The following is a 22,390-nucleotide window of genomic DNA, read 5'->3' as shown; positions in this document are numbered from 1 at the left end:
GTTAGTTTCGTTTCTAATTCTTGGTTCATCCTAACACAGTTGAATGATATTCTACACAGACAGCCAAGGAGGACAGCGTGTGGTGGTGGTGAGGCCAGAGTCTTCCTACAGGCTCTGTGTGGGTTTCTAGGTATTAAATGGGACCGAGGTCTTCCGCATACCTCTAACTTAATTCTTCAAAGGGCCTCAAAATTTTTGTTTGGTAAATGGAGTCTAAACTAGAGTAGCATCTAATCCAAGGAGAATTTTGAATGACACTAACCGTCTATTTTAAAACTGTCTTGGACCAAAAATAGTGGCCGTACTGACGGATTCACCATGTGGGGAGGAGGTCAGGCATAGCCACTCTGAGCTATCTCGTGTGGCTCTTGTGCCGCTGCTGATATTCAGTAGCCGGCAAAATCCAGGCATGCGATGGGATGGCAGCCAGAGGCTAAGTGCTGTGACCAGAGACGCTTAATTGAATTATGGTGAATCCATTCTTTTCATGGAGCACTTCATATTTTTGATGCATGAGTAAAGAAACAGCTTTCTAGATTTCTACCTTTCTATTTTACCATACTGTGTGGGATTCTGCATGTTATAATACAAAGAATCAAATAAACTTGTTGTTTGGACTATAAAGGATTTATCATCTAAGACAGAAACCCTAACTGGGAGTGTGTGAATTAGAAGAAACAATGAATCAGTATCTAACTGACAAAATATTTTTTATCATCTATGAGTAAATGATGCGTACATTTAAAGGGCAACCTACCAGCAAAGTCAAGCAGAAATACTCAGTCCATGTCTATTAGGGTGTGGGCGTGGTGGTCAACATTTTCCATTAGGATCATTTTTAAAGTCCTCATTTTTCTGTTATCTTGTACTGCTGCTTCTCAAATGAGGTTTTATGTTTGATGACCAAAGAATTTGGTCTGGCCATTTCAGTTCCACCATGGCTTCTTAAAAGCAGCAACCACATCTTAAGTATTTTACATTTTTTAAATAGCGTATACTGTGAAAAAGGCTTGGTTGGTACAGAATAATAAGTTGCCAACCAGTCCAGAAGGATAAATGTCCTTTCTAGGCATTTGGGGAGGGGGATGGTATCTTTGACTGATACTTAATATTCCTAGAAAGTTTATATAATGGGTCAGGTAAAGAAGGTGAGGCATCCAGGGACTGTGAATTGACAGGGGAGTGGGATACACATGATGCTTGTGACTTGCACAGGAGAGAGAGGCTGGGAGTCGGAACAGGAGCTGGATGATTCAGGTCCATGGTGACTTTGTGTGCTCCTGAGAGTTGAACCCAGGGCCTCGAGTATGCTAAACATGCACTCTGTCACTGAGCTACACCCTAGCAGTATTTTCTGGCTTTCTGTCTACTCAGTGAGAGTTCTTTTTGAGTAAGGGAATTTATATGCATAAAAAAATAAGGAATAATAACATGAGAGCCCTCTGAAAAGTGGAGAGATCTTGTTCACTGTCCAGGACTGGGTTGGTGAGGATCAGGGCTAAAGTGGAGGCTAAGAGAAAAAGTACGATAGATTCAAGACGCATTATGAAGGGAGAACTGACTGATTTTTGCACATTCCATGGAGACAGGAGTGAGAAGTGACCACAGGCTTCTCTCTCTCTTGACTGCAAATGGCAGTGACCAGAGTATGTGAAAAGCTTCTGAGATAATGAGGGTAGAATGGTTGTATGCAGTAGAGTTGAGAGAATTGCCTCATCCCCTAAGCCCCTTTAAAAAGCAAAAATATTACCTGGTGACACTTGTTATAAAACAATAGTGTTTTTACAAAATTGTCCATTGTGCCTGATAGGAAGTGTTCCATCCTAGCTACACTCCCAGTCCTACTTATTATTTTTAAAAGTTGGGCTCACAGATTTGTGATTTCAGAACAACTTAATATAGTGTATTTAAAAATCAAGCATTGATATATGTGTTCCCATGTTTATAGCGGCACAGTTTGTAATAGCTAAAACTTGGAAACGGCCTAATTGCCCATCCGTTGGAGACTGGGATAAAGAAGATGTGTTTTTTCTATAAAATGGAGCACTACTCAGCCATAAAGAATGAGAAACTAGAGTCATTTATAGGAAAATGGATGCACATTGAGGACATACTCTTAAGTGAAATAAATAGGACACACATGTGTAAACACCAAATAGTTTCTCTGGTGTGAAAAACTAGAAGTGTAAATAAGATTCAAATTGCATAATTGATAATGTGAAATAGGAAGAAAAGGTCTAAAGGTGTTAGGGGAATTGGGAGGGGTAGGGGAAAGGAAAGAAAAGGAGAGAAAAGGAAAAAATGGAAGCAAAGTCTTTGTAAATAGGGAAAGGTGGAGGGGGTGAAGGGAGGACAGAGATAAGGAAAAAAATGAGAACCAAGACCTGTCATGTAAAGGTACAAGATCCCAATGATGAATGTAACTGTACATTTACTGTATACCTAAAAAGTACTAATAAACTCAATGAAAACAAAAATCAAACACTTAAAATACCCTCAAGGCCAAAATGTACTTGATGGTAAAAGGATTTAATGAACTCCAGTCACTGTCATCTGTTTACACAATAGTGCTTGGGTTGCAGCTTTAGCTACCAGTGGGAGAGTAGTGCCAAACAGGCGATGGTATGTGGAACCTCTAACACTCATATCGGCATTTCAAGGGTTTTTTTTAATCAGTGGACCACATTCTAAGCAGTCAGATGAAATAGTGAGAGGAACATGATTCATTTGATAAAATCAGTTAAAATTTTAAGTCACAGCACACCCCCTTTCAGTGCCCTCCACCTAGTTTATAACCTCATTTAGTGTATGGACTTGGAAAGGCAACTTTCCCTTTTCTATTAGTAAGTGTGATCATCTAATGACCTCAATTAGAGAAGGGAGTAAAAAGGCTCACAAATCTAAAAATAACTCCATTATCCATGCAGAGAGGGTCAGTTTTTGTTTCCACTGTCCCAGCTGATATTTAAGTAAGTGGCAATCGATCAGTCTTAATGTCTGGCTCTCGTTTTTCATAAATGAAGGGCTATGGCTTTAAGTAATCGCAGGCTGCCTGTGCCAAAGGCAGAAGCTGCAGTATCAGCTTCTGTGGGGAGAGAGGAGTCTGAGGCTTACGGTAACCTGCAGGACGTGCAGGAAGGCCACCGAGGGCCAATGGCGCTCCTCCCGGTAGAGCTTTGAATGTAGACGGACCTGACTGGTGGGTGGCACAGCCACCTGTGCCTTGCTTGGACAGGACAGGGGTGGGGGAGTTGGAGAGAGAAGCTGGAAAATGGGCTGCTCCAGCAGCAAAATGTGCCTCTCTCCTCCCTGTGCAGCAACAAGGGTAATTAGTATTTGTTATAGTGCTTTTCTGGACGAATATCAGGGACTACGGCAGAGAGTGTCTGGAATCTGGGAAATGCTTTGAATGACAAGCAACTCTTGCTGCAAAGGCTGGATGGATCTCATGATCTCTGCAATACAAGATCAGGATGCGGTGGGAGGTACATCTGGGGCTATCCCAGCGAGGGCATTTTTCAGAGCTTTGAAATTATATGTCTGCGTTAGTTATGCCCTAGAACTAGGGAATCTCCCTTGTTAGGAACTGTCTAACTACTGTGTTTGTGTGAGTGTGTGTGTGTGTGTGTGTGTGTGTGTGAATGTGTGCTTGCTTACGGTAACTTGAAAATTATTCTTTATGGCAAGGTTGATGGTTGCTTTTTAAATACTGAAACAAACAGCTTCCTGGATTCTTTTGGTTCATTTGGCTAACAGCTACATAGAATGCTCCAAGGTTTAATAATCCTTGAAAACTGGTGAGTAGCTGAATGAATCAAATTAATTTTTTTCTCTAAAGGAATATTTTTTGCCATAGCTTTGCAACACACTTTTTTATCTTTCTCTTAGAAGTTAAGGATTGGTCTTGTAGCAAAACTTTATTATCTGTGACTATAGGACAAAGTATATGTAAGTGCCTGTGTTTATCTTAGACTGATTAGGCCTCTATTACCCTTGAAGAAAGAAAAGGCATTGTGTTTTAAGTACAGTATGCATTAGCTGAAAGGTGTTATGGATCAGCAGCGAAGCTGTAGCTCAAAGCAAACATTTTTAAATGAGCTATTCAGTTTCTCTAAGGAAAGTTTCACTGGGACCTGAAAAAATACAGATTTTCAAAATGCAGATTTCCTTCACAACTAAGGGACATCTGTGTTTTTCAACAACACAAACTGTGTTGGCCTAAATGATTCATATCTTGGCTTCTCGTTTCTGGGTCTCATTTTCCTGCTGATAACAAATGCGTGCTGACTGAAAAGAGATGCTCTTGAAACATTAGTAACTTGATGTGTGTTTTCCGCAGCGGGAGGAAGCCCTGAAACAACACAAAACCCTATCTCAAGAACTTGTTAACCTCCGGGGAGAGCTAGGTAAGAGCTTTCACTTTTTTGGGCTGGTAGTGGTGGTAAATTTTATGGGATGGTCGGGGGTAGGGCTGGAACATTCAGTTTTCTGGTCTGCATTGAGGCTGGAGTCACAGATGGCAGTTGCTGGTGCTTGCACTCTGGTATCTGTGCAAACACTTAACTATCGACATTTCTCTTGAATCTTGGCAGCTTGACTTTGAGTTCACAGAATTCCTGGCACTGATCTCACTAGCAGAGCCTCTGTTGACCAAAACATGTCTCTTGCTGAAGAGAGAGGGACAGAATGGTTTTTTGTCAATGTGTATTCCTGCTAAATAATTCCATCATTTTTTTTTTCTGAACCACTTTTCACCTTAAAGAGTGTTGACGAAATTCCCTCTCTGACAACATAACCCTTCCTGGGGGTGGTTTGTGAGTACTGAGTGTAAAGTTTAAAGGGCACTGCCTATTGCAACAGTCCATCTGGGGAGAAAAAAAAAAGCATATCCTGTTCTAATCTAACAACTTGGATGAGGCTGAAGGTGAATGACCACCCAGTGCACAGGGCACCATTTGTCTGTGGCACTACACACCCAGTGTTCCTCTCCAGGGGCCAGACTGCTCTTGTCTGCCCTGGAGACCCTGTTACAAGACAGAGAAGGTTACCCTCCCCGCTTCCTGTGTTGGAGTGAGCTAACTGTGCTGGGCTCCCCCAGTCTACAGTGGCTCCCCAGTCTAGAAACCCAGTTTCCTGCACTAGCCTCAGCCAGACCTGGAGCTGTTTACCAAAAGGCTGTTTTCCTTGCCCTTTGCAGCTTTCTGTGCCTACCAGCCAACTCCACCCCGAGAATGCATAGGAATAAGTATAAGTAAGGCATGCAAAGGTAATAGCTAGAGAAGCAAATTGTGTTCATCCAGTTAGAAAATAATCTGCCTATTTTTCTATGGACAGCACCAGAGCTTAACACACGTGTCTCGCTGCTGGGTGGCTTTCACCACTGGGGGTACATGCATGACCATCCTGAGCATGACTGTACCGCTTCCACCATCAGTGGTACAAGCTGCCCCATGGGACAGTCACTTGTGTTCCACACTGGTGATTCAAGCCAGTGTGATCATGTTAAGCACCACCAATCCGACTTGCTAGACTGGAGCACTCGTACTCCACCACTAACCCCAGCCCAACCAGGGCAGAGATGAGAGGGCACTGCACGTGGTGTCAGAACTTTCTGCTGTTCCTCATGTCTTTCACCTCCCACTGGGAGGCAAGGCCAGACTCTTGGTTCACTCTCGGATTCCTACTGACACTTAGCCAACACATCACTCTTGACCTTATTTTAGGCTGTGGAAATGAAGGCTACTTTATGAAAAAGGAATCTTAAGACAAACAAAACTTTATAGACTTCTAGTGAAACAGTTTAAGGAAACCACAGCTGAGAAGCAAGCAGTGCAGTCCTCAGAGACTGAAGGCTTCCTGCTGTGTGACTTGGCTTAGCTGCTGCCTCTTCCATTGTCCAAATGACCAGCTTAATTTGCTTTTGTCTGTGCCTCAGGTAGAAGATCGGGAAGGAGGCCTTTTGTGTGTTTTGGAGTCATCACCCCCCAGTAGAGGTAGAGATGAGCCTACCTTGTGTTTCACGTTTCATTCTCTCTCCAAGGCAGAGCCAGAACCAAATGGAACACTGTGCTCATTCACTGCTTGAATGCGGGATCCTCTTTTACCTTTCAGTGGGTGGCACAGTTAAGCAGTTTAAATTGGGGCCCTCCAGTTAGTCGCACAGCCTGTCAGGAAATAGCCTTCTGTCTCCTCACTCTCACCTTCCCTGTGGGACAAGTGGAGGGTGTCCTGGCGTGCTTTTCCTGCTGCTGTCAGAATGTCAGGATACAGCGGTTGGCTGGTCCATACCGTTCCGTCACCTGAGCCTATACAGAGGGAATGTACAGAGCAGCAATATGCTGCTGTTGAATAAGAAAGCATTGCCCGAGTAATAGCATAAAGCATTTTAGAAAAAGTTTGGTTTATGTGAGTAGAGAAGAGAATCCTTTAAGTGCTTATGATGATATTGGCCAGGAGGAATTGTGTCAAGGCTTCCAGTTGGATTCTAATTTTTAACAGGAGCTGAGATGGAAAGAGGTTTTCATAGCATAATTCAAAACTATCTGAAAATCTGAAACAGTAAGTGCTCAGGATTATGTTATCACAGCATCCATGTTCAAATAATAGCTTGGTGACCTACAGCAAGTCAAGCTACATGTCTTTGTCCTGATTTTATTCTCTCTAATATGTTCTGCCCCAGGGTAGTTGTAAGAATCACATGAAGTAATTGTAAAGCATCTAACACCAAGTATTAACTGCTACTCAGTAATGGGTATTAAGTTGTATGCAGTTTTATAGCGTAGTAATTAACCACGTTTGCTGTTTTGTGAGAGCATAAACTATATTCCAAGTAGGGATGATAATTAAGTGAAATATTAGAAATCCCTCAGGACAGGCTCCTCAGACATAAATGCAAGTGAGACCTGATCACTCCTTTCATGATATAGGGAGTTCAATGTGTAGAGCTGATAGTCTAAGTTTTTGTCCATCTGTTCTGGGTTAAAAGCTACCTAAATTCTTTGAGTAGAGTCTATTGATTAGTGATACGAAGCCTGTATGTGTTTTGCTGGGTTGCTGCAGAGCCAGAGTAGAATGATAATGTTTATGAAGCAATGGCACAGGACCTGGTACGTCACTGGCAAGGCCAGGGCACCCAAAGCTATTAGCATTATCATCACCATCCATCACCAAGGTATCCGCCTTTCCCCAAAATGAATAGTGCAGGAGTCACTGATGTCACTTGCCCATTGGATAATTTTTCTTTACCTTCGCTGTGACTGCTGGGACAAGGTTCCCAAACTATAAAAAATTGCAAAGAATAAAAGCTCAGGGCTGGTGATTTAGCTCAGGGGCACCACGCCTGCCTTGCAAGTGCAAGGTCCTGAGTTGATCCTCCATACCAAAAGAAAGAGAGAAAGAGAGAAAGAGGAAGGAAGGAAGGAAGGAAAAACAAACAACAACAACACCAACAGCACCACCACAGCTCATACACCCAGGCATGCTAAAATCCTAGTAAAGTCTACTTTTCACCTTCAAACTTTCAGGCTGTCTTAGGTACTTTTCTCTCATCGCTGAGACAAAATATCTGACGCCCAAAGTTAAAGGGGGAAAGATTGATGGAGCTCACAGTCTGTTGAGGTTTCAGTCTGTCATCGGCCGGCTCCAAGGCAGGGTGGCACGTGGCAGAGGGGCAGGAGTTCACGGTGGACTGAAGGTAGCCAAGCAACAAGGGAATTTAACAACCTTTCTGCCCCTTTTATCTTATCCAGACTATTGAGGGCAGGTAGCACTCATGCCCTTCCTTAATCCTGGTGCTCTTGAACCTAGGACTGCACCATGAACCAGTCACACACTCTACTTTCAGTCGCCTCTACACAAGCCCCATCTAAGGCTTCAGGAGGCTTTGGGGGACATCTGGACACAAACTGTAACACAGGCCGTCTGTCCATCCCCACCATCGACCTTCTCATTTCCCCGATGCGTGTGCCTCCGACCAAATTAAGCCAGTTCACTGCAGTCCACCCTGCCTGCTTCTGCCATCTGAGCCACATCCTCACCACACGATTCGCTACTTGCTTCTGCAAAAACTCTTCTGGAAACCTGTCAGTGTCCTCACAACAAAACCAGGACACTCCCCTTTCTGCAGTTATCCCTTGATATTTTAAACTGGTGTATATGTACTTATCTTGTGTCTCCCTTGTCTTCAGACAGTAAATACCTTAATGCAGAAATCCTTTCCTGCTTGCTACTGGAAAAAAATTGTAATATGCCGTCCATTCTCATGGGTAATTGATAAACATTTATTGGCATCTGTGGTTTTAAAGTTCCTTTTTATTTAATAACAATGTATTAAAAGAAAAATTTTAAGCAAGGTTAGCCCATAGCTCTGCTTCCCTGACATAACTTTTATTTACATAGCCTCTTGTTTTTGTTTAAATGAATGTATACAACTTTATACTCTGTTGTTTTGAATTAAGGTATAAATTATGCACAGTGGGATTATTAGTCCATCAGGTGTGACAAATGTATATACTCATATAACCTACACCTTTAGCAAGGAATAGAACATTTCTGTGACCCCCAGAAAACTCCCTTATGCCCCTTTCTATCCTTTCTGTTGGTTCTTCTTTATCCCCTCAGAAGCAAATGCTGACCTGATTTTTACTGCCATTGGTTAGTTTTGTCTATTCCAGAATTTCATATAAATGGAAATATACATTATGTTTGTTTTTGTGTTTGACTTCTTTCACCCAGTGGTGTGTGTGTGTGTTTGGCTTTGTGAGACAGGGTCTCGCTCTGTAGCCTACGCTGATCTGGAACTTGCAGAGATCCCCGACTGTATTACCTTGTAGCCTGCATTTTGGTCATGTGTAATGACTGTGGCCAAGTCCGTGTAGCACAGGTACCACAGATTCACTTACCTTTCAAATGCTGTTGCAATCTGCTGTTTCCTCACCCATTCTCTATACCATGGCTTCACTCTCTTATCATGTGGATCAGTGGTAGTGAACCTATGGCATGTGTGTTAGTATATTTTTCTTTGAAGACAAAAAGTGTTAATGTAGAGTTGTTTTTTTCTGAACTAAAAACTTGGTCACTCAGGTTTAATTTGCAATCTTGGAACTTGGTGATAAATAAGTGGGTTTTGGGTTACAGCTTGGGCATTTGGCCTCTAAATGTTTTGCCGTCACTGATACAGATGATGAGGACTTCTGGGTGTGTTTTCCTAGTCCTGTCCTTCCTAAGCTGTGGGCACGTTCTTCCTCATGCAGGGCTGTCTCCAGGTGAGCCATCTCGTGTGGTCAGAACTTCGTAGCTGCACAGCCCCTTGCTTCCTGAACCTTCTGCAGTGTTTTCTCATTCAAACCTATTTCTCAAAATCTATCCTCAGCTTCTGTGGTGACAGTGTCAGTTCACTTACCACCCAAGCCAAAACTGAATCATACTCCTTTCCCTCCATCCTCTACTTACATGTCAGTCTGTGTTCCGAATATTACCCAGACCCAGCCTTCCTCGGCATTCTAGTCACTACTGTTCTAATGTAAGCTCCATAATTTCTCTACTAGAAGACACTGCAGTGGACACACAACAGGCCACCTTGCTTCCAGGCCCAAATTTCTTTTTTCCACATCATCCCAAGACTGTACTAATAAATCAGATACATGTCTTCTATTAGACATTTTCAAGAAATGTAAATGACTCATTTCAGCTTTGGGGAAACATCTGGACGTACTAAGGCACAACACTGATCTGAAGGGCCATGACCTTTCAGTCTGACTTCAAGCCATCTTTGTCTTCCCAGGACCCAAGCATGACACATCCCTACCCCTTCCACCTCTTTTGCATGTTGTCCTGTCTGCCTGGTGTGCTCTCCCTCTTTCTACTGCCCTCTCTTCTTGCCTCACACTCATCATTTGCTTGCTTGTTTTTTAAGTCCTAGCTAAATTATCTTGCCTTCAGTTTGACCAAATCTTTCAAGCAAATCAATGTTTTTTCTTATGCCCTTCGATATACTTTGTACAAACTTGTCTTTATTCTTATAGTTATTTGTTTATACCCTCTTCTTGCCTTCCAGAACTATGAGCTTTTCAAAGGCAAGGTTCATGTCTCCTTCATTTTTGTACGTCTTCCACCTTCTGCCTGGCAGGTACCTGGTTCTTAAGCTGTAGCCAATGAGTAGATTGTGCTACTGATGATGGAAACGTGAGAAAGATGATTTTTCTCCTCATAACACACTAATACTTAATGGGGTGTGTATACAAGTGTTCTCTAGAAACTATTTTAATAATAAACATTTCTTTAGGAGTGAACTAAATTCTCTTGTAAACATATGTCTGACAATCCCGATTAATCCTCAGATCATTTTGAAAGCATAAGTCTTTGATATAGTTTACAGTCCAATTTAATGATCTCCATCCACAGTCCCCATTTTGTCCCTCAAGGAGTAAGCACGTCATTTTATTTCTAGGGTCTTGTTGAGTAAAAGCTGGTATGCGAGGGGGATTTTATGATCTTTGGAGGTTACTCTTGCTCTTTAGTAACTTTAATCCTTGCAATCTCACTTTTCATCTAAATTAAGAGAGAAAAAGATATTTTTGTATTCAAAATTAGCTTTTAGCCATTAAGAACTGACAGTTAACTCTCACACCTTTAACACATTAATCCTGACTGTTTCTATTTTATGAAGGAAATAGTATTTTAACTCTTAATTTACAAACATTCCTGGAGTTCCCATAAAATGTAAAAGCCTAGTTGATTTTGCCCTCTGTACATAAACATTGAAATGAATATGGAAGTAACATTTATTAGGTACCTCTACATTGCTAACAAGAAGTGTTCAGCTTTCAGTAGTTTGCATTTTATAAAAAGAAAGATACTATACCTACAGTCCCAGCACTCTGGGAGGCTGAGGCAAGAGGATCACAAACTTGAGCCCAGCCTGTACAACTTAGCAACTTAATGAGAGTGTTTCAAAGTTTAAATTTTAAAAATGGGCAGAGATATAGTGCAGTGCAAAGGCCCTGGGTTCAATCCCTTGTATAAAAAAGAAAGTAAAGAAAAATTAAGTAACTTTCATAAGGTTAAAAAAAACCTCGTAAACAAAAGATCATGGATAAGAACCCAGGATGACCAGCTTTCCTAACACCTGTCAGTGAAAACAAGGAAAGCATCATGTAACTTTTTTAAATGTTAAAAATCACTTGAAATATACACTAGTTTGCATTGATAACCTCTTTTGGAATCTTTTTCTTCTAAACAAGAGTTTAAGAAGCACAATATTGTTAAATAAGAATGTTTTGTTATCTTCTAAAAAAGTAACTTGTCAAAAGCAGTATCCAAGTCAGAACTCATCAACACTTACCCAGTCCCTTGAGTATCAGACTCCCTCACACCCTAAGGAATGTGTTAATTCTTTCATCCTTCCAATGTGGACTATAATTCTGGTTCAACAAGGCTGTATATTTGAAATAATTTTAAAGATTCCTTATAGTTAAGTCATTTTTGAGTTACAGAATTTCAGAAGTGATTTTTGAAGCAGAATTTAATAATATTTTTTAAATTATCAATACAACAAAAAACACTTATATATCCAAACAGATCTCTTTACCTTGCTGAGTTATTTGAGATTAAGTAGATTGCCAGTTCAAACTTAGTTTACCCTTTTCCAACCATGCCTATCCTAAATTTGGACACTGGCTGGCTCCGTTTATAAAGCCATTTCATTCACGTGCAAGCATGAAAAGTATTTCCAGTGGTATCTGCTTTTAAAAGCATATTTTAAAAGTGTAATTTTTATTTTTCTTAACTCCAGACTGTTGACTTTTTGATTTTCCTAACTTAATGTCATTTGCTAGAGCAGTGGCTTTTAAGCTTTATTATATCATAAAATACTCAGTTCAAATACAGGCTTTTAGTTCTCACACCCATCAGAAAGAGTGAGAACTGAGCCATTCTGACTCAACTGGCTTCTGACTCAGCTCCAGACATCTACACTTTTAATGATCAGCCAGGTGACTCTGACAGAGGTGTTCCCGACAGTGCACTCTGACACCACACCAGCGGCCCAGAGTTCTTTCTTTTATGCTAAAAACCATATAAAAGTCAAATGAGCATAGTACAAGTAATACCAGGAAGCTCCAGCTATGGGAATTGAGTCCCATTCCTGTAAATCAGGCTTCCAAATTTTATGCATGCCAAGGACTTTTACCAGTTCTTTGGCCTTCTTGTCCTAAAAATGATTCATCAGGGAGAATAAGAAGCAGACTGGTTAGTACCTGACTCAGAATGACCTTTTTTTAAAAAAAATTAATTTATTGGTACATTCTAGATAGTACAGTTACTTTCATTACTGGAATCTTGTACCTTTACATGCCAGGTCTTGGTTCTCATTTTTTCCCCTTGTCCTCACCCTCCCTCCACCCCCTCCTCCCCAGAATGACCTTTTTATTAACATTAAACATTCTTTTGATTGAAGTATGTGATTCTTTAAAATCAGAACCCTTTTTCTTGGGCAGAATCTTGAACACACTGTCAGTTATCTAGCCGTGCTTTCATAATTCATCTGCTGCCAGTCCTAGATGCTTTCTTTTCTTTCTTTTCTTTTCTTTTCTTTTCTTTTCTTTTCTTTTCTTTTCTTTTCTTTTTATTTTCTTTTTTGTTTTTTTTTTTGTACCAGGGATCTAGCTTGGGACCTTGCACTTGCGAGGCGGGCAGCAGAACCACTGAGCTAAATCCCTGGCCCGATGCTTTCATTTATATATGGAATATTCGTTGTGAAAATAAGATTATGTGACTTGGAGCCAGTTGTTGGCCAGTGAGTGAGCTGAAGACCAGCAAAACTCTCAGACCTGTCTTTTAGGGCTGGATGGGCATTGACAGAGATAACCTCACAGCCCAGGGGAGGCCCCACTGGCACACACGTCAGAGGACATAACATAGGTACAATGGACCAGATCACCACCCTGTTGGCCAACAAGACTTTGTCAGGACTATCAGTGTAGGAGAAAAAAAAAGAACCATTTGCCACCTGCCTTCAGTAATGCCTCCACAACACAGTTAGGACTTGAATCCCAAGAGATCCACTGTGTGTCTGAATTTTCTCTCTTACATCTCAAGTTGGAAGGTAGCCAGTTAGATCCTGTCTGGTAGTCTGTGCTGTGGAACTCAGGGGGCTTGAAGTCTTGCTTGATCCAGGTCAAGACAATAACTTGCCTCTTTGGAAAAATGAGATTTATGATAATACCTACATATCATATCAAAGCATTATTTGTGAAGTCTGAAGTAAGTTTGAAAGGTAGAGCAATATTTATGAGAGAGTTAATAATGCAGGCATTTTATGAAAGTCAGTTCCTCATAAGTTATGATTAGTGGAGGACTTTGAAATTCATGTTGATTCATGAGTATAATGCCCAAGAGCAATCAGAAAGCCATTTGCAGCTGACTTTGAAATTTAGAAAAGTGCCTTGCCTACCACCTGTTTGCCAGATTTCTTGGTCATGTGAAAAGGTACCTATGGAGAAGCAAAAGCTGGAACTCTTAGAGTACATGACTCCACAGTCTGTGAAGACTTGCTAGACAAAGAATGGAGTTAACTCTGTATTTCACTGCATCTTCCCAAGCTATAAGGTTGGCAGAACAGATGCTATTTTTCCTACATTGCTAATCAGGTCATGGGGGCCCTAAAAGTTAAAAATGCCTAATTTTTCAGATAGCCTGGGTCCCAGCCTTTTGTTGCTTAATAAACTGCTGCTGCCTTTTCACCAAGTGTCAGTTTACTTTTAAACTGATAAGAACAAATACTACACTTGATTTTAGCCAAAAGGCTGAGAAGCTATCATCAGTTTACTTTTAAAAATGACTTACTGGAGGGCTGAGGATTTAGCTCAGTGGTGCCCCTGACTGCCTCACAAGCTCAAGGTCCTGAGTTTGATTAAAAAATAAATAAATAAAAAGAAAAAGAATAAAAATAAATAAAGTAACTCAGAGGCATTATAAAAACTGACTTACTGGATATTATACTCAATGATATTACTATCTCCATTTAAAACAGATTATACCCTGCTTTAAGAGAGCCACTAAGATTGTCCCTTGCCCTGGATTTCTCTTCACTTATTATTATGAAGCAATCATAGTACCATGGTAGAAAGTAGTATCTCCATTTGTGGTTCTGGAGATGGGGTGTAGGAGAAGTAAGGTAAAGATGTGAATACTTACCCTAATGTGCAGGAGCCCAGAACTCGGTGTAGGTGGCCAGCTCCCCAGGTCACCAGAGCAGGGCTGAATCCAGCAAGCAGAGTTGGATACGGGCATCTCACTTCTCTTGTAGTGCAGAGAAGGGTGCTCTCTTCACTAAAGGCTGCTGCCCACCGCAGGCTTGCCAGCAGCATTAGGGAAAGTGTGTACGTGTGTGCAGTTGGAAAGTGGAGTCGTTGTCTCTTCCTGTTTGGGCCTTATTTCTGCCACGGTGTTTGTACGGCATCATGAAAACTTGCCTGAACTTCCTTGAGATCCTGATTACCTGTTTTATTTTCCTTTTAGGAATGATTTAGGGGGAAAATCTAAAAAGGAGAAGATTCTGTTGTATATAATGTCAAGAATAATAGTAACCATAGGTGAAGATTTGAGGTAGATGTTTACTCACTGTAACATCCTACCATCCATGTGTGTGCATGTACGTGTAACTTTTTTGAGTACTAGACCAGAAATGGTTCTTTTTAACTTTTCGTGTGTGTGTGTGTGTGTGTGTGTGTGTGTGTGTGTGTGTGTGTGTGTGTGGGGCTTTTTCTGTTGGGGAATGTTTCCTTATTTGTTTGTTTGGTAGTAGAGGAGCTAGAAGCTGCACCCAGTAATTGCTATATTCTTTTATGAAATCCCAAGCACATCTCTGAGGAATCTTCAGATCTGATTTGAATTGGTTAGTAATAAAAGCAACCTTTATCTCACTCTTACTCTGGTCAGGCACAGAGCCAGGTGCTTCATACGACTTAACCTTATTTAATTCCATAGGGAAGCCACTGGTGGTATTTCCATTTAAAAATGAGGAAATATAGACTAAGAAAGCTTAAGGAATCTGCTCAAGTCACATAGCAGATAAATGCCATGGCTGAGATTTGAACCTAAGTATTCTGACTCTACTAAGATATTTATTTATGTTCTTGAGCATTAGAATATTTTTTGTTGTTGTCTTATATGAAGCATGCTATTGTAATGTAAAAATTAAGAAGGCTCTGTTTCATTTCAAAAGAATATAAATTTCAGGCCATGGTTGTATAATATTTTTCGTGGTGAACAGAACATTGATCTATTAACAAAGGGAAACGTCTCTTTGAGATGGAAATAATACGTGTAACCATTCCCTCTTACAAAAGTTCGGGAGGACTAATTGAGCAGTGGCTCCTTTTTCACTCTGCAGGGGCAGCTGCTGATGGACCTGGGAAGAATCTGGTTCTGTTTCCCTGAGGTTAGGCTTGACTCTAGCGTGGCACTTTTCTTATATCTTCCAAACAACTGTTTGAAGAGAAAAATTTCAAGCGTTTATCTACTTCATATGGAATATTTTTTTCCTTGCTTAGATAGCCATGGTTAACTATCAGGACAGGTCTTGCATTTTTCCTCTTCTTTTGTTGGCCTGGAATTCTCAGGGCTGGCTTATCACAAAGTGTAAGTATCAACTTCTGCTTTTTAGTTTTAGAGGTGATTTTTTTTTAATGAGCTGGTAGATTGTTTTGCTTTTAACTCTGAAAACTGTATTTTCCATTTTAAGGTAGCTAGTTTCTATATTTCACAACTGTGTGTACAAAAGTTATAATCAAACAGACCTTCTACAGGCAGTGGTTTCTTGGTGTGTTTAATCATAATGCCATTTTAAAAACTGACTAAAGGAATGGTTAAAGCAAGGGCAAAAGGACTCCTCTGACTTTAGCAGATGGGTTTTGTATTGGTGTAGTAACTTCTTTAAACTTTCACCTCTTGCTGTGGGAAAACTGTGCTTACTTCTTCCATAATCTTGATGGTTTTATATTTGGTTTTGGCTTTGTTGGGTATTTGATGAACTGAAAGGAAGAACTCCGGAGAGTGAGCAAGAGAAGGGTGGACTGAGGGCAGGAATGGGAGCCCGCACAGGCGCACTGTAAATCTTGCCTGTTCTGTGCTAAGTGCAAGGGAAAGTCCATGGCCGGAAATTGCGGGGTGACGACCTCCCTACACACACAGTAGCCCAGCAGACGAGGAGCACTCTGAGAACCTTTAATACATTGTTTACATGTGCATCCTTTTAAAAATAGTTCAGGACTTCCTATGTCAAATAAACGTTTCCTGAGGAACTCAGGCCAGTTGGTCGAAATGAAAGCCATTTGTGCGAGTGGTAATTGCAGCCCAGCTGTTGTGTACACTGTACAGCCCAGCCCGGTAAACAGAGCGGAGGTCTCCGCGCGGCTGCGGCTCGTGTCACTGTCTGGGGCTGGGCCTGTGGCTGAGGACTGTTGGAAGGAGGAGTGAGCCGGCCACCCCCCACCCGACCCACTTTCTTCTTTCTCTCTCCTCCCATTTGTCCTCCCATCGCCTCATGCACGGTGGACAACGAAATTGCACAGTAGCTGGGGCTTGTCTTTTGTTTGCTTTAAACAGAGGAAACAGCCCTATCTGGTGGCTAATGTGGAAGGATTTCTGGATATCCTGTTTGATTTAAATAGTAAATACAGTTAAGTAGCTTCAGCCAACTGACTTCCCCGTGTACACCAAACAGTGGGACTGCAAGTATGGGGTCCTTTCTCAGAAGGTTCTTTATGGTGCATCCTGTATTAGATATTTAAAGCAGGCGAACAAAAAATACTTGTAACCAGTCAGTGAAGGCAATAGATAGCGTTTCACTTAATTCCTTTAGAATATGAGATATCAATAATTTAAAAGAGAAAGAAAGATCCAAGCCTGACTGAGAACTCGTATCATAAGTGTTGTATATAGCAGTTCTCCCACTGTTGCCCCTGTTGGAGTGCCACTGTCACTCTTGACACCAGAAGTTATCTATATCATATGGCTCATTTGAACAGTCGGCTAGCCTAATCCAAACGACAGTGACGTACCACCTCACATGCTACATATATTCGAAAAAAATAAAACATGCTTTGGTGAGGGTATAGAGAAGCCTGCACCCACCCCTATTATCACATGGTGCAACCACTGTGCAACAGAGTATGGTGGTCCCTCAGGTAATTAAAAATAGAATTGCTGTATGATCCGGGAATTCTGCTGCTGGATATATAGGCAGAAGAATTGGAAACAGGGACTCAGAGATATCTGTGCTCCCAGAGTCATAGAAGCATTATCCTCGATGGACAATGATAGAAGCAAACTAAACATCTATCAACAGTTAAATATATTTTACAATGTGGTATCTAAGTACAGTGAAATATTATTCAGCCATAAAAAGATGGAAATCCTGACAGATAAACCTTGAATAATTTTAACCCCTCAAATTTAAAGACCTAATCCAAAAGTGGGCATCTGAAATGGACACTTCTCAGATGAATAAGTAGAAATGGCAAATAAATATATAAAAATGTTCAACATCACTGGTCATTCAAGAGATGGAATTAAACAATGCTGAGATTCCGTCTCCCTCAAGCAAGGAAAGCTGTTATCAAGAAGTCAATCAACAACAAATACTGGCAGGGCAGTGGAGCAAAAGGAACCCTTCCACTATTGGTAGGAGTGTAGACTGGTGGAACCGCTGAGGAAATCAGTGCGGAGATTCCTCAGAAAACTAAAACTAGATTCCATTTGACCCAGGTATTCCATGTCATGGTATCTTCCTGAAAGAATTAAAAGCATCATACCACAGCGATATGTACACACTCATGTTTATAGCAGCACAGTTTGTAATAGCTAAATTTTGGAAACATGCCCATCAATGCATGAATGGATAGAGATGTGATTTTTTAAAAAACAATGTAGTACTACTCTGCTATTAAGAAGGATAAGCTTGAGACATTTATAGCTAAATGGATGGACCTTGAGACCATACGCTAAGTGAAATAAATCGGACATACATGTTTAAATACAAAATTGTTCCTCTGGTGTGAGAAACTAAAAGTGTAAATAAAGACCAAAGTGTGTAATAGACATTGAGAAACGGGGGAAAAATGTTCAAATGGGAAGGGAAACAGGAGGGGAGAGGGGGAAAGGAAGAAAGGAACAAGAAAAAAAGAATAGAAGGAAAAATGGAAACAGCTTTTGTAAATAGGGGTTGAAGGGAGGGGAAATGGGGAAAAAAAGGATACATCATGTACAGGTGCAAATTCCCTATGGTGAGTGTTATGTATATCTAAAGTGTACCAGGAAAATTAAATACACATACATGTATTTAGGAATCCAATTTTCTCAGGCCCTCTGGAGGGTTAGACAAGATAATGGGGCCCTATTCTGTACCAGGGATGGAGTAGTTTCATTTGTTTGCTTTATTTATTTGTTTTATTTGTTTGCTTGTTTGTTTGATGTTAGTTCCTTTCCCTCTGAGTCAACTTTCCTTTACTTTAACAAACACTAGAGGTAATTAACCCATGCACAAAAAAGGTTTGTTTTTAGGGGCTTTAGTCTATGAGTGGTTGCTCCCTTTACTTGAGTGAGGTAGCGCTTCATGGGGGGACTTCATGGCCAAGTAAAACCCCTCTCACAGTTGGGAAGAGAATGAGAGAGAAGAGGAGTAGGCGGTCCCACAGTCCCCTTTGTGGGTGCAGCCCCAGGAATCTAAAGACTTTCTGCCTAGGCTCCACCTCCTGAAGACTCCACCACCTCCCAATGGTGCCGTGCTGGAGAGCAAGACTTTACCATCCAAACTATTGCACCCCTTCAATGGTTATGGATTTATCTTATGTTTAAGGGCTTCTCTTTGTAGACATTAATTTTGTCATTGTTTTAATATGTCTTCATTTATATCTGTTGCCACTTGGCATGTTCCCAAAGAAACAAACATATACCATTAGACGACATTCACCCCAGGAACCAACTAACTGTATGTTCCTTACAATAGTGATCTGAACTGCACCTCTTAAAGGTCCCACCACTTCCCAGTAGCACCATTGGCTGAGGATCAAGTTTTAAACACAGGGGTTTGGGGACATTTACAATCCAAATGATAACCCTGGTCGCTGAGAACTGAGACATTATTGTATTTTGAGATACTATTATGTGTTAACGCGAAAGTTTTCACAGCTATATATTTATATTGTGAATTGACATGGAGCAAATTAAGGGGTATCTTCCCTTTTCTTTTCTTCTCTTTTTAGTTGCTGCTTCAACCACCTGTGAGAAATTAGAAAAAGCCAGGAATGAGTTGCAAACAGCATATGAAGCATTTGTCCAGAAGCTAAACCAGCAGCACCAGACTGATCGAACAGAACTAGAAAATCGGCTTAAGGAATTTTACACTGGGGAATGCGAAAAGCTTCAGAACATTTACATTGAAGAAGCAGAGAAGTATAAAGCTCAGTTGCAAGAGCAGGTCTGTGCCTTAGGAACAGGAGTGTGTTCTCAGTCATGGCTGCTTGCTTGAATTCTAATTGCTGTTCACAACTTTGGATGAGTTCTTCTTAGTACTTTAGTAGGCAGAAAAAGTTTTAGTTGACTTTTTTGTGTGTGGCCCAAATGGTGTACATATGTTGAATTTGAAAGCCCTGCCTAGAAATAATGCCTTTGGAAGTATCCTGGTATTATGCTACTAAGTCATTGATTTGCATTTCTTCTTTTTTTTTTTTTTAAAAAATGGCACTTTAAAATTAATCCTTTCCTCCCATTAACTGGTATGCTGTAAACTTTTTAATTTTCTAGTGTAGTTTTTAATTTAGTGGAAATTTACAGAGTGCCTACTAGTCTGATACAGTGATATAACCTACGACTGCGTGAGATGGAGCTGAGGATAATGGTGAACTATGTGGCAGGAATGGTGCTTAGGTGGCCCTGTCACTCTGAAACATACCCTCACGCCTATGGTCAGTGAACTCTGCAGAGTGTGTGCTCTGTGTCCCTGGGGAGGAGAGCATGGAGAGTTGGCAGTGGCTTCTCTGTGTGGGCTGTGGTTTATATGCATTAGGTATCCCATGAACTCAAATATATTTTATATATATAAAGTCTCCTGATGTTGCTTTTTGTTTATTCAACTTGGGCCTTTCTGTTTTCCTGGTAAACTTTCATGTTGTTTCCTTCTTACAGTTTGACAACTTAAATGCTGCCCATGAAACCTCTAAGTTGGAAATTGAAGCTAGCCACTCGGAGAAAATAGAATTGTTAAAGCAAGCCTATGAAACCTCCCTTTCAGGCAAGCATCCTTTCTTGCTATTTAAACTTAAAATAATACAATGGAAAAGCTTGCTATTTTTTGAAGATGGAAATGATTCATGACTTTTCCCCTTACAGAATGCCCTGTGGTATTTGTTTGGGGTGTTTTGGTTTCTTTCTGCATTGTTCATCGTTTAACGACGCCCTTTGATGCCAAGCAGTCAAATAGTAGTTTGTTATAAATGCAAGATTTTAGGAAAAAGATTTGAAAGGCCTTTTTGGTTGTGGTGGTGAGTGGTGGTTGCTATTTTAGGTTCCTGGGAAGTCGAAGATGTTAGTTGAACCCTGGCCACGTATAGGATCCACACGAAGCCCTCTTGCACACCAGTGCTGCTATGACATGCAGATGTCACTTGTTGGAAGGATAGCGAACCTTGTGTTATTATCTCACCTCTCATTACCAGAAAGGCTGAAATGGAAGGAAAAAACCCAAGAAGCCAGTCTGCCAGAACCTAGTCACAGTGCAGCTGTGGTCTTTACAGTAAGCCAGCTGCGTCTTACACAGCAGCACATGGGTGTGTATTAGGGGCTGGCTGTCTGACCTGTAGTAGGACTTATCAGAAAGACAGAGCGATGTGATGTCACAGATGACGAGATATAAAAGTGACTGGTTCAAAGTAGACATTTAGTAAACACTGTTTTTCTCCTTCTTCCTGCTAGGAATGTGCTTTCTTTTAGACTTCTGTTTGGTTCAAGAAGTGCAAATTGACCACAAGTCTGAAGGCAGTGTCTTGAGACCCTGACCTTCATTCTGTTTTCTAAGGTCTCCTGGCCTGTGTGGGTCTCGGCATGCCCAGTCGTAAGGTGGAACCTCTACCCTACCCACCTCATAAGCCTATTCTGAGAAGAGATCACTCAATTTCAAAAAAGCCTTGGACAGATGTAAAGTAACACAGTCGTAACTTCATAATCAGCTCCTACTTTATATCCTTCGGTAATTGTGCAGTACGATGATCTCATTGAATGGTGTTGCCTTAAAAAAATTCCTTCTTTCCAGAAATCAAGAAAAGCCATGAAATGGAAAAGAAATCACTTGAGAATTTACTTTATGAAAAGCAAGAATCACTGGAGGTGGGTGAATCTGAGCCCCCACCTCCACGTCGTCTTTCTTGATGTCTGTGTGGCTTGGGTATATGTTTCTGTGTCTCTGTTCTGTTTCTGGTATCTTCGTATTAACTGACATTTTACATGTCATTGTGTTTTAGAAAAAAATCAGTGATCTGAAGAGTGAAAATGATGCTTTAAATGAAAAACTGAAATCAGAAGAACAGAAAAGAGTATCAAGAGACAAAGCAAATTTAGTGAGTTTTGTGCTCATCTGTCACTGCTGATTTTTTTCTTTTGCTCAGTTGTCTTTTTTTTAGGGCTGCAAGCCAGAGAAATAATACAGGTTTGGAGTTTGCAGTTTGTTTGTGTGTGTGTGTGTGTGTGTGTGTGTGTGTGCGTGTAACTGGTTAAAACAACTTCTTTGTTCATTGGTGCCTCTTTTTTACATCCCTGACTTACATATGAAATCCAACATGTTTTGGTTGGTCTAAGTGAATACCTACAGGAAAATAAGAAAACTTCCAATCTTTTATGTAAAGACCTTATTTTGTTGGTAACCACTAAACTGTGATATAATTTACATACCACAAGGTTCACCATTTTAAAATACAGAATTCAAGCCAGGTGTGGTGGTGCAGAAATATAATCCCACTACTCAGGACACTAAGGTAGGAGAATTGTTATGAGTTCAAGACTGGCCTGGGCTATATTGCAAGACCCTGTTTCAAAAAAGCAAAAAACACAGTGGACCCTTGACTTACAGACTCAGTTCCTTCAGTAGGGCTGGTTGTTACTCAGGTTGGTCAACTGAAGTCTCAGGGTCCTCGGCACAGCCTTCAAAGTCTCTTGTATGCCGGCAGATCTCAGTGTTCTTAGAGAGACATTGGCCCATGATTTCTCAATTAACCCCATAAAGGAAAGGATGTTATAATGTTCCTTCCAGAACTCTTTAAAGGTTAAATCTGTATCTGAGAGCATCTGGAAGCACAAGCATCTGGCATTCAGGTTGTAGCTCAAGACTTTGGTCATAAAT

General features: G+C 40.8%; 1 protein-coding gene and 1 pseudogene across 6 annotated transcripts in view; one reads left to right on the top strand and one right to left on the bottom strand.

Annotated features, from left to right (window-relative positions):
- Mtus1 (microtubule associated scaffold protein 1) overlaps positions 1-22,390 on the top strand; it is a 137,065-nt gene that overhangs the window by 108,440 nt on the left and 6,235 nt on the right. For 5 of the 6 annotated variants that reach the window (XM_033765397.1, XM_019207146.2, XM_019207147.2 and 2 more), the window contains 5 exons: positions 4,340-4,406; positions 19,263-19,477; positions 20,185-20,290; positions 21,308-21,381; positions 21,516-21,611. In XM_033765397.1, the coding sequence (XP_033621288.1) occupies positions 4,340-4,406; positions 19,263-19,477; positions 20,185-20,290; positions 21,308-21,381; positions 21,516-21,611 (558 nt within the window). Of the gene's footprint in view, positions 1-3,010; positions 3,326-4,339; positions 4,407-19,262; positions 19,478-20,184; positions 20,291-21,307; positions 21,382-21,515; positions 21,612-22,390 lie in introns of those variants that run through there. The other variant, XM_019207148.2, reaches the window with a different exon arrangement.
- Positions 13,706-13,814, bottom strand: LOC117286797 (annotated as a pseudogene).

The sequence above is a fragment of the Fukomys damarensis genome, unplaced genomic scaffold (assembly GCF_012274545.1).
Source record: "Fukomys damarensis isolate Sample0158 unplaced genomic scaffold, DMR_v1.0_HiC HiC_scaffold_18, whole genome shotgun sequence".
NCBI classification, from domain to species: Eukaryota; Metazoa; Chordata; class Mammalia; order Rodentia; family Bathyergidae; genus Fukomys; species Fukomys damarensis.
This window is presented reverse-complemented; position numbering and strand designations above follow the sequence as displayed.